Source organism: Macaca mulatta, chromosome 14, assembly GCF_049350105.2.
Source record: "Macaca mulatta isolate MMU2019108-1 chromosome 14, T2T-MMU8v2.0, whole genome shotgun sequence".
In the NCBI taxonomy this organism is placed as follows: domain Eukaryota; kingdom Metazoa; phylum Chordata; class Mammalia; order Primates; family Cercopithecidae; genus Macaca; species Macaca mulatta.
In genome coordinates, this window is record NC_133419.1 from 71,098,583 (window position 1) to 71,110,676 (window position 12,094).

A 12,094-nucleotide genomic window follows, 5' to 3' on the forward strand; every position below is an offset into this window, starting at 1 on the left:
TCTCCTTGCTGGCTACAGAGCCAGTAGTTTTATCCACTGTATTAAACTAACCCTTTTAAATGCTCAGAAAAAAACTACTTAGAGCATAATAACCCTTAGAACACAACCTGGTTTGTAGAAACTGTTTGAAAATCTCACCAATTCACTGTTAAGTCTGCGTAGACTAAAACGAATTTTACTGGGTTTTTTTGTAGGTCATCTTTCCCCCAACTATATTAAAGCATTAGATTCTGCTCCTTATTTACTCTTCATCATGTGCTTCATACTTCCACAATACTATTTCTGTATTTGCTTTTTTTCAGTTCTTCATTCTTTTTTATTTTTGATGAACAGCATTCTATTGCATAAGTGTGGCAAATTTTGTTTAATCTTTGATTGACAGATATTTGGGTTGTTTCCACATTTTAGGTGTTATGAATACAGCTGCTATAAGCATCTTCAGACATTTTTGGTGGATGTATAAACCATTTATTTGAAGTATGCAACTAGAAGTGAAATTGCTCATTCAAAAGGAGTTGTAGTTTTATTAGAAATTGCTAAAGAGATTCAATTTGTGAGTGCTCCAATTGCTCCTCATTTTTACCAATACTTAGTGTTTTCAGTGCACTTAATTTAGCTGTTTTAATTAGGTTTATATTGTTAAATTGTTACAGTTTAAACTTTCATTTCCCTAATGAATAATAATGTTGAATAATAATAATAAACCTTTTCATATGTTCATTGGCCATTTTTCTTCCTCTTGTTGTACAGGGCCTGTTTAAACCATTTGCTTGTATTTTTCATGAGTTGGTTGTCCTTTTTATTGATTATGGGGCTTTCTTTGTCAGATATATGCATTCTGAATGTTTTCTCTGTCTGTGACTTGACTTTTCACTTGTGTTGGTCTCTTTTGAAGTAGTATTTTTTCATTTTGATGACGATCAATTGTTGATCTTCTTTTCTATTGTGGCTAATGACTTTTGTGTCCCGTATAAGAAATCTGCTTTCCCCAAGTTCATGATAATATTGCTGTACTTTTTTAAAGAAGCTCTATAGCTTTAGCTTTCAAATTTAGGTTTATTTTACGCCTCAAGTAAAGATATTTTACTTTGAGGTAGAAGGTGAGTTTCACTTTGTTTTTTCAGACAGATATCCAATTGTTCTAGCACCATAAAAACATTGTTCTGTCACTGAATAGAATTGATTCTTCTATTGAAAATTAATTACTGGCAGGGTGTGGTAACTCACACCTGTAATCCTAGCACTTTGGGAGGCCAAGGCGGTGAATAGCTTGAACCTAGGAGTTTGAGACCAGTCTGCTGGGCGACATAGCAAGACCCCATCTCTTTAAAAAAAAGGAAATCAATTACTGAAACACTTAAAGCTATTTCTGGTTTTTCAATAATGTATTGATCTATCTTTACATAAATATAAGGCTACCCTTCGGGTAAGTGTCTAGATAAACGATTTCATTAAAACTATTTAAAAGTTCACTGGTGCATATGAAGTATAACTATTTACAGATGATGACATATAATAATAGATTAACATGGTGGCAGGCACCTGTAATCCCAGGTACTTGGGAGACTGAGGCAGGAGAATCTCTTGAACCCAGATACTGGAGTTTACAGTAAGCTGAGATTGCACAACTGCACTCCAGCCTAGGCAACGTAGTGAGACTATATCTCCAAAAAAAAAAAAAAAAAAAAATCAACGAATTAAAGTGTATTTATTGGTGTATTCATTTTCCAGTACTCGGATAATTAAGTACTATAAACTAAGTGATCAAACAACAGTAATTTGTTGTGTTACAGTTCTGGTTAGAAGGCCAAGTTCAAGGTGTTTGGCTCTTTCTGTTGGCCATGAGAGAGAATTTGTCTCATGTCTCTCTCTTACCTTCTGGTGATTGGCTGGAAACCTTGACTTTTAAATGCATCACCTTGCTCTCTGCTTTGTCTACATGGCATTCTTGTGTATGTATCTCTGTATTCAAATTATTCTTTATATAAGGAATCCAGGTTTAGGAACTCATCATACTCCAGTAAGACCACATCTTAATTTAACAAATTATATCTGCATCTACCCTACTCCTAAGTAAAGTTACATTCTGAGGTATGGAGGGTTAGGGCATCAACATATGAATTTTCGGGAGGACACAATTCAAATAGTAACAGTTTTCCAATCAAGGTACATTCATTTTCTTGCTTTTACAATGTCTAGGACTTTCACTACATTGTTGAGATCAACAGGATTCTCCCTAAAATTAAAGAAGGCAGAGCATAAACTTCTATATTTCCCATCCTATCAGATTTGATTTCCCTACTTGAATATGGAAATGAGCCCTAGATGGCAGAGAGAAAGCTGGTAAGAGCACCATGCTCGGGTGAGTAAGAAGAAATAAGGTAGGCAAAATCCATCTCATGTTACCCTTCCACAGGTCAAATCTTCAAAATCAAGCTAGGAAATTCTTCTTCCTGGGGAGCTGCAGAAAGTGACAAAAGAGCTTTACTGCAGCTTAGAGGAAAGAATCCGAACAATATAGTCAGACAAGGAGGTCAAATATTATTGTTGTAATTATTACACTTTTTTAACATAATATCCCTGCTCAATTAAAGAGAGACAAGTGTAAAAATATTTTGGAGTATTTTGTTTATTTTATTTTATTTTAAGACAGAGTTTCACTCTGTCACTCAGGCTGGAGTGCAGTGGTACGATGTTGGCTCACTACAACCTCTGTCTCCCAGGTTCAAGCATTTCTCCTGCCTCAATATCCTGAATAGCTGGGATTACAGGCACCCGCCACCACACCCCGCTAATTTTTGTGTTTTTATTGGAGACGGGGTTTCACCATGTTGGCCAGGCTGGTCTCGAACTCCTGATCTCAAGTGATCTGCCCACCTCAGCCTCCCAAAGTGCTTAGATTACAGGCATGAGCCACCGCACCCGGCCTATTTTGGGGTTTTGTGAATACCCAGATAAAGTTGGTTACCATGAACTTGAAACAATCTAATTATTTGTGGGGTCTTTTTTTTTTTTTACCCCACAAATAATTTTTTTAATTTTTTTTTAGCAGTTAGTGACATACGTATATTAAGAGACAATTATATTTTGAATGGTAGATGTGATGGAAATATTTAGATATTGAGATTTTTCACATTAGTAAGGTTGAAATGATTAACTTTAAGAACTATATTTTATACAAAGAGCTTTAAAAGAAAAGAAGGTTAAAGTGATATATAGTGTGTATATATATGTGTGTGTGTGTGTGGGTGTGTGTGTGTTGTGTGTATATATGTGAAAAAAAAAGAAGAAAATCTCAGGAACCCAAATTTACTATGCCGAAAGGGAAAAGTTAAGCTTCAAAGCTAAATTACACACACATATCTGCCTTTCCTTTTGTTGCTAAACATAGTAACAGAAAGAAGGCTATATGTCTCCACAGAAGGCCTCCCTCAGCCTGACAATGTAAATTAACAGCCTGTCTTCATAGGTTCATGTTAAGAGGAAACTAGAAATCATCCCCGCATCCACCCTGAAACAAACGCTTATTTGACTGCTTCCTCTACTTTATGCTTACCTTATGTCAAGTGCAGATTTAATGAGTGTGAAATACATAGATTGCTCCCTCTAACCAACCCTTTTCACCCGCAACATACTGGATTCAGTAGCCTAATCAAAGCCTCACAAGAATGTGATCATATCCTACCTCTTTTTTTCTTTCCCCTTTCCCCTCCTGCCCACTTTTCCCCTTTGATCATTGAAGCCCTCACAATCCTCTTCAGAAGTACAGGCCATGCGTTCTATTGTGACTGTGTCTCTTTCTCCTAGGCATGTGTCCTCAACCTTGGCAAAATAAACCTCTAAATGGATTGAGACTTGCCTCAGTCATTTTCTTTGGTTTCACATATTTATCTCTTTATATAATACAAATACCTTATATACGTCTGTATAATATTTATGTTACATATCATATACTACATATACACATCATATACTACATATATACACATATACATATATATACACACACCAACATATTTCTACATAGATATAATGAATTGTCTCAGAATTCTCAAGTCAATATCCCCAACAACCTTTTTTTCCAACAAAAGTTTCTTTCTAAACATCCTTTCTGCCCTGCCATCGTAACCCTACAATTGCAGATTGGCGTGATTGTAAGTTTATCGTAACCAACTTTACTGGGCTCTCAAAACTGCCCAGAAACCTTGGTACATTCCAGTGGAAACTGGGCTTCGACAAAGGGCTGCGAGCCAGGTTTAGAGTCCTCAATGCATCCTGGAGAGGCACCAGCTTTAGAAAGACTCAAGTGATGAGGGGCCTCTGGGAACATCAATCAGAGAAATTCTGACATTTCTACTATATGCTCCTTTCACCTTGAAATCCCCTACTAAACTTAAAAAGTAGTGTGGTTAGCCTGATAAATGCTTTCCACAAGGGCCTGGGTCATGCCTGCTTGGAGTCCAGTGGCATTTGGGACTGTGGAAGAGTCAGAAATGAAACAGAAACACCACAGGTCCTATCCTGAATGTCACATTCTGTTGAAAGAGAAAAGTATCTCTAAAAAAAACAAGAAGAAAAAGAAGACAAAGGGACCTGAATTTTGTTCTGCTTCCTATATACTGAGAACATCACATACCTAAGTTAGAGGAAATAAACAACAAAAAGAAATAAAGAAAAATCATTTGCAAAGAATGAAATCAGGTCTTTTGCAGCAACATGGATGGAACTAGAGGCCATTATCCTAAGCAAATTAACTTAAAGCAGGAACAGAAAACCAAATACCTCACGTGTACACAAATACCTCATTGTGTACACATGGACACAACAGACACTGGGGCCTACTTGAGCATGGAGGTTGGATTGAGGGTGAGGATAAAAAACTACTTATTGAGTACTATACTTATCAACTAGGTGATAAAATAATCCGTACACCAAACCCCTGTGACACAAAATTTACCCTGTAACAAATTGGCAGAGGTACTCCTTGAATCTAAAATAAAAGTTGGAAGGAAAAATTTAAAAAAAAGAAAAAGAATTTGAAGCCAGAAATTCCAATGTACAATGTCAGCCTGATCTCCAAAATAATAACATTTTGAATATTTCCTGTATACCTGGACTCCCTAAAAAAGAAAATGGTACTTCTGATTTTGTAGGCTGATAGATGAAAAATTATGACCTTTGTGACTGTGATCATTGCCATCTATCATATACACATCGATGTAAACCTGATAACCTTGGTAATTTTATCCACTTAAGTGTATGTTGCATTTTGTATTTTGTTCAAGTCTGACAGCTTTGTACTCTTTGCAAACAAATCTTTCTTTGCATTCTTATATGTTTGCCTTTCTCAAGTCTTCCTTAGTGTTTAGATTAAAATCATTAGATTAAAAAATCTGGATTCTGTATTGAAACAGAGGAAGCTCTGTGTAGGCCTTCACTGTTCAGATTGAGTGAAGAGAGCCTTCCAGCCTAACAAAGTTTTAGAACTGACTATGGCATGGTCTTCTTTGGGATTCCTTTCACCTATTTGGATAATCAGTCCGTCAGAGGTGAGGGGTCTCAGAACCACAGCTACCTTAGTAAATACTGATACACTAATGGATGCTCAACATCCTCATTAACCCCACACTCCTTATATATACATACTCATATGTATACACACTATACATACTATGTGCAACCTCACACTGTCAGGTATATAACTAGGCATGTGCCTTCACAAAATGTGTGTATTCAGTAACCTGGAACTCATAGCATGATGGTAGCACACTAATGATACATACTTAAAGCAAATTATTATTCATACTTTGATATACACATATGCTTATTCACACAAATACTCACACTTATATGCAAATTCAGTACCTTATACATGTGTTTATTAACATATCTCTCAGATACACACATCGACTTACATGACATATCAACACAGTTTCATATTGTACAAAATATCCCCTGAATTATAAATACACATACTCTGACTACAAAAAAAAATACATACACACCGATAAAATCACATTCATGTAATCTCAACAACACACTTTTTTGCACAAGCATTCAAATCCCTTGCCTTCCCACTTCTGTATACAGAGGAGAGAGGAAAGGGATGGGTTAATGCTTCCAGCTCTAGTCTCCAGTCTCAGAGGAAGCCAGTGTGCATATGAGGCACTGGAGCTCAGGGGAGTGAGAAACCTACTACTTAAAGGTCGGAAATGTCCAGACATAGCCCTTTAAATATGCCTTGATCTGAAGTCTCTGCCAAAGGCTGAATTTCAGAACTCCTTCTGGCCTTGCCATGCTTGGTTAAAGACAGAGTAGAGGTCAGGGTGAGTGATTACCTGTACCTCAGGCACCTCTGCCCATCACAGAAAGCATTAGGAGTCATAGAGCTCCAAGAAGCAGGAAGGCCAATGCAATGGCCTAACTCACTGGGAGCTTCAGGTTTAAAAATCCAAGACCACTGATCTTCATTCTAAGAATGGGAGAAGACTCAGTGCTCCCACTCTGTCCTCCAGGGAGACCCGAGAAAGGTAGGAATACTGCCTCCACACACAACATTTCCATAAAAGAGGTGGCTCTGAACCCCACACTGCTTCAGCATTATTGCTCTATGCCTTATTTTCAGATAGCTCAAAGTGAAAAAACAGCTCCCTAGAAGGTATTCCTTAGCAAAATCTCAGTTGATTTTATCCTCTATTCCCTCACTGGCTTGAGCAACACAGCTGACTGATGAACTTAACTATTCTCACAAAATGGGTGAGACCATTGAAATCCAACAGAGTCAGCGGGTGTTATAGTTGGAATCAAACCCAGTCTGACAGGTGAAAATTGAGCTCCACTCAGTGTGATAATATAGTTCTTGTAACCGCATTTATATAGCAAAAGCCTACATGGAGGTTTTACAAATTAGATTTTATTTTGGGAAACAGAAAAATTAAATTTGAAGTTAAACGTGTTATGTCCCTAGTTACAGTGTTTGGAAATGACATTATTTCATTTCAACTTTTAGTATGTACTGTGTTCATAAGAATTCTAGCCTGTGAGGGGGGAAACAGATTTAATAGCAGTGTTGGGGAGGAAGAATTACGAGGTTCTTTCTTTTCCTTCCTTTTAGAAAATGCACATTCCATTTCTCAACACAGCAGCAAGCTGACAACCTGTGCTTCCTATGTTGAAAACCTCACATACTGGACAAAAATGGCTAAGTATTGATTAATTCCATGTCCATTCCACATGTCTTGAAGGATTAAGTCTGCCTGTGTTATGTTCATAAGTCTGTGAGAAAAGAAAGGTAAGGGAAGGCACTAGATTCCATAGGTCAGCAGAGGAAAATGGAGAGAAGAAAGGGAGGCACCTGTCAACAGTCCCCATCTCTCAATTCAGTCTTGGGTACCAGGGCATCCCTGCTCCTCCATTGTCCACCAAAAACAGAAAATCTGAGAGCAGAAAAGCAAAGCAAGCAGAATGGAATGAGGAAGGCTGAGAGACATAACTTCATGGGGAAGCTCTGCCCTGTGAAAAGGCTACTGGGGAGTCTGAAGTGTGATGAATAGGAAGACAGAAACTGGTTTGTAAAGAGGCTATAGAAAACAGGTAGCTGAAACATGGCTGAGGAGAAACTCATCACTTCCTAAGGAGGGTGTAGAATAGGAGAGTTCTCCATTAAGGCTCATGGGCAGAACACATTAAAGATGTCCTCCCAGAGAAAGCAGCACACACCCAGAGATCCCAGGAGGTCAAGCTGGAGACTGTGCTAGAGGCTCCAGCCCAATGAAGTAGTAGGAACCCTGGGTCCAAATTCAGATCTTCCTCTAATTCAGCATGCAGTTGTGCACACCCCCTTCATGTTTGCCTTTGTCATGATAGGACAGAAAATTCTGTTTTCCCCAACCTGGGCAGGAGTCTGAATTGTTATCTATCACAGGCAGCTTGGGTACAGCCAAGAGCACTGGCTGCAAAGTCATGCACCTAGATACTTACTTGCTGTGTGATCTTGGGCAGATCATGTAACTAGTCTGAACTCTGTTTTCTCATTGTTATAGGAGGATACAGAGGTTTTGTGTGAGTTAGAAACAATAAAATTTGGGCTGGGCATAGTGTCATATGTCTAATTCCAGCACTTTGGGAGGCCAAGGCTGGCTGATCACTCGAGCCCAAGAGTTTGAGACAAGCTTGGTTAACATAGTGAGACCCTGTCACTATTAAAAATACAAGAAATTTGCTGGGCATGGTGGCGTGCATCCATAGTTTCAGCTACCTGGAAAGCTGAGGTGGGAGGATCTCCTAAACCCAGAAGTTCAAGGCTAGAGTGAGCTGTTATCACACCATTGCACTCCAGCCTGGACAACAGAGTGAAAGCATGTCTCAAAAATAAAAGAAAAAGAATAAGCAAATAAACAAATTTTTTTATCATTTTTTAAATTATACTTTAAGTTCTAGGGTAAAAGGGCACAATGTGCAGGTTTGCTACATATGTATACATGTGCCATGTTGGTGTGCTGAACCCATCAATTCATCATTTACATTAGGTATTTATCCTAATGCTATGCCTCCCCCAACCCCCCACCCTGGACAGGCCCCAGTGTGTGATGTTCCCCACCCTGTATCCATGTGTTCTCGTTGTTCAACTCCCACCTATGAGTAAGAACATGTGGTGTTTGGTTTTCTGTCCTTGTGATAGTTTGCTCAGAATGATGGTTTCCAGCTTCATCCACGTGCCTGAAAAGGACATGAACTCATCCTTTTTTATGTCTGTATAGTATTCCATGGTGTATATGTGCCACATTTTCTTAATCCAGTCTATCATTGATGGACATTTCGGTTGGTTCCAAGTCTTTGCTCTTACGATGCTAGAGAGGATGTGGAGAAATAGGAATGCTTTTACACTGTTGGTGGGAGTGTAAATTAGTTCAACCACTGTGGAAGACAATGTGGCGATTCCTTAAGGATCTAGAACTAGAAATACCATTTGACCCAGCGATCCCATTACTGGGTATATACCCAAAGGTTTATAAATCATGCTACTCTAAAGACACATGCACAAGTATGTTTATTAAACAAAAATTTTTAAGTACATAGTGCTATGTCTCCAAAAATAACAATTACTTATTTATTTATTTTTAATTTTTTTAATTTTACTTTAAGTTCCAGGATACATAACAATTTATACACTTTGAGAAACTGTACGTTTGGCCAGCACCCCTTATATTGCCTTGTACAGCAATGAGGATGGTCTGAATATGCTTTTCAAGGTACCCCTGAACATCAGGGACTGTCCCCACGACAATTTGAGGGTGATATACAGGAGCAAGTGACAGAAAGACTTCGGCTCAAACAGAATATGCAAAACAGCTTGGGACGTCTGGGACAGGCAAGGAGGGATAGGGATATAGGTGGACCCCGGATACAGGTGGTTTTGAAATTTTACCATGCTCTACATACAAGTATTTGTTTTGAGCAAACCTATATCTTATTCTCTGGCAGGATGGTCAAGATTTCAATTTAGATCTAGACTTATAAAGTCTGAGCCCTATTTCTCCCAGTCTGTTATAAATCTTGAGAAATTTGGACAAAGACAACCCTTTTGGGGATCTTGAAGAAATTCTTTTTAGGAATCTTTTTTTTTCTAGTGAATGAGACATGTGTTAGTTCCAAGAGGTGATGGGGATTTGAATGCATTACTTTTCTTGCCCAGGTGTTTCTCTTTTGAAGGCGGTAAGAACTGAAGCTTTCAAACAAAGCACAGACAACTGAGTTCAGTGAAAAAGTGTTGGGTAAGAACAAAGTGAGCTTTGTGCCATCGATTCTGAGATTGATAGTGATCACCAAAAAACTCAAAGGGTGGAATAAACTCAGGTAAGATGAACAGAGACAGACAGCATCCACTGCCACAGGGCAACCTCTACGGCCTCAAGGTAGAGTCAATAGGGCTCTATCTGGGTATCTAGAATATTGTTCATCAGTTAATGAGTCTGCTGCCTTTGAATAATGACATTTATGTGCTACTTTCTTCAGGAATATTTTATTAAACTCCTACTCTGCACCAAGCACAGAGATGCTAGAGATAGTGTAGGGTTCACGGCTGACTTCATGAAAAATTCATCTCCTAGGACAGAGGTTGGCAAACTATAGCCTGGAAACCAACACCTGCTTGCAACCCATTTTTGTAAACAAAGGTTTACTGGAACACACCACACTCACACATTTGTGTGTTGACTATGGTTACTTTCACACTACAATGGTTGAATTGATCTGCTGCAACAGATAGTATAGCCCACAATTTCTCAAATTTTATAATCTCACTTTTTAAAGAAAAAAGCTTGTTAACTTCTTGTCTAGGAGAAACCTACACTAAAGATAATAAATTAAAGTACAAATGTTCAATTGGTCAGTAGGTTAACTTCCCACCCAAGCCCTTGTGGTGACTGATCTAGATTCAAAGCTAACTTCAAAGTAGTACATAAATTGCCATAGGCTTGCAAACTCTACTGACTTGCTACTCTGAGAAGTTGGCCAAGTGGCTAACCAGAGGGATAAAAAGGACCTGTGGAAAAGTTTAAACTAATCAGCTTTTAGTTCTATAGAACTGAAGAGCAAGAATTACACATGCAACTAGTATGTTCTACCCCATTTTGAATGACATTAGTATGAAAAACAACAGAGTAACATGATGTTGTGTTGCAACGTATTATTTATTAAAACAGTTGAAATTATTCTAGTTTATAATCAAATCCAATCACTCTGGTATCCAATAGTCCCATCCAAAAGCCTTCTATATAATAATAACACTTGTTTTGATTGTTATCATCTGCAGAGAGTAGATTACCCTCCCAACGGAAACCATATTAACCAGCCCATGGTGCTGGTTTCAGGGAACAGCTCTTCTCATCCTGCGTCCTTCATCCTGCTTGGAATCCCAGGCCTAGAGAGTTTCCAGTTTTGGATTGCCTTTCCGTTCTGTGCCATGTATGCTGTGGCTGTTGTTGGAAATATCACTCTCCTCCGTGTAATCAGAATTGACCACACCCTGCATAAGCCCATGTACCTCTTTCTGGCCATGCTGGCTATCACTGACCTGGTCCTCTCCTCCTCCACCCAACCTAAGATGTTGGTCATATTCTGTTTCATGCTCATGAGATTGAGTACCATGCCTGCTTCATCCAGGTGTTCTTCATCCATGCCTTTTCTTTTATGGAGTCTGGGGTGCTCATGGCTATGGCCCTGGATCGCCATGTGGCCATCTGCTTCCCACTCCAACACTCTAGCCTCATAACCCCATCGGTCATGATTGAACTGGGGACTGTTGTGATGCTGAGAGGGCTGCTGTGGGTGAGCCTCTTCTGCTTCATGGTGTCTAGGATGCCCTTCTGCCAACACCAAGCCATTCCCCAGTCATACTGTGAGCACATGGCTGTGCTGAAGTTGGTGTGTGCTGATACAAGCATAAATTGTGGGTATAGACTCTTTGTGGCCTTCTCTGTGGCTGGCTTTGATATGACTGTCATAGGTATGTCATACATGATGATTTTGAGAGCTGTGCTTCAGTTGCCCTCAGGTGAAGCCCGCCTCAAAGCTTTTAGCACATGTGCCTCCCATATCTGTGTCATCTTGGCTTTTTATATCCCAGCCACCTCACCCACCGTTTTGGCCATCATGTGCCCCGAGTGGTACATATCCTGTTTGCTAATCTCTATCTACTGGTACCTCCCATGCTCAACCCCATTATTTACGGAGTTAGAACCAAACAGATCAGGGACAGAGTTACCCAAGAATGTTGTGGAAACGTCCCCTGAGCAAAGGGTCAGTGTATCCCCATCACTTACATTGCCCCACTAATGTGGTGACATTGATGAACATTTGACGGGCAATTCCTTATTATGACGAACTCAGCTCTGTAAATAACTGGCTCAGAGGTAGGCAACCCCCTAGAAGCAAGAGAAACAATTATCAGGGTACCTAGAAAAGAGACACCTGAGAGATGTGATGGCTAAGAACAACTTTGTTGACCATATTCATCATCACATGGAAACAATAAAAATAGTTTTACCTATTAAATCAGTGAATATTTTAAAAGAATGTCATCTCCCACAGATGA

At 39.1% G+C, this 12,094-nt stretch overlaps 2 protein-coding genes across 3 annotated transcripts in view; one reads left to right on the plus strand and one right to left on the minus strand.

Annotated features, from left to right (window-relative positions):
* The window catches only part of MMP26 (matrix metallopeptidase 26), a 368,531-nt gene that overhangs the window by 236,708 nt on the left and 119,729 nt on the right, over positions 1-12,094 (minus strand). The window lies entirely within an intron of this gene.
* Positions 10,856-11,792, plus strand: OR52R1 (olfactory receptor family 52 subfamily R member 1). The gene is given in 3 exon segments (XM_015115067.3): positions 10,856-11,117; positions 11,120-11,626; positions 11,629-11,792. Coding segments are annotated over 3 exon segments (933 nt in total).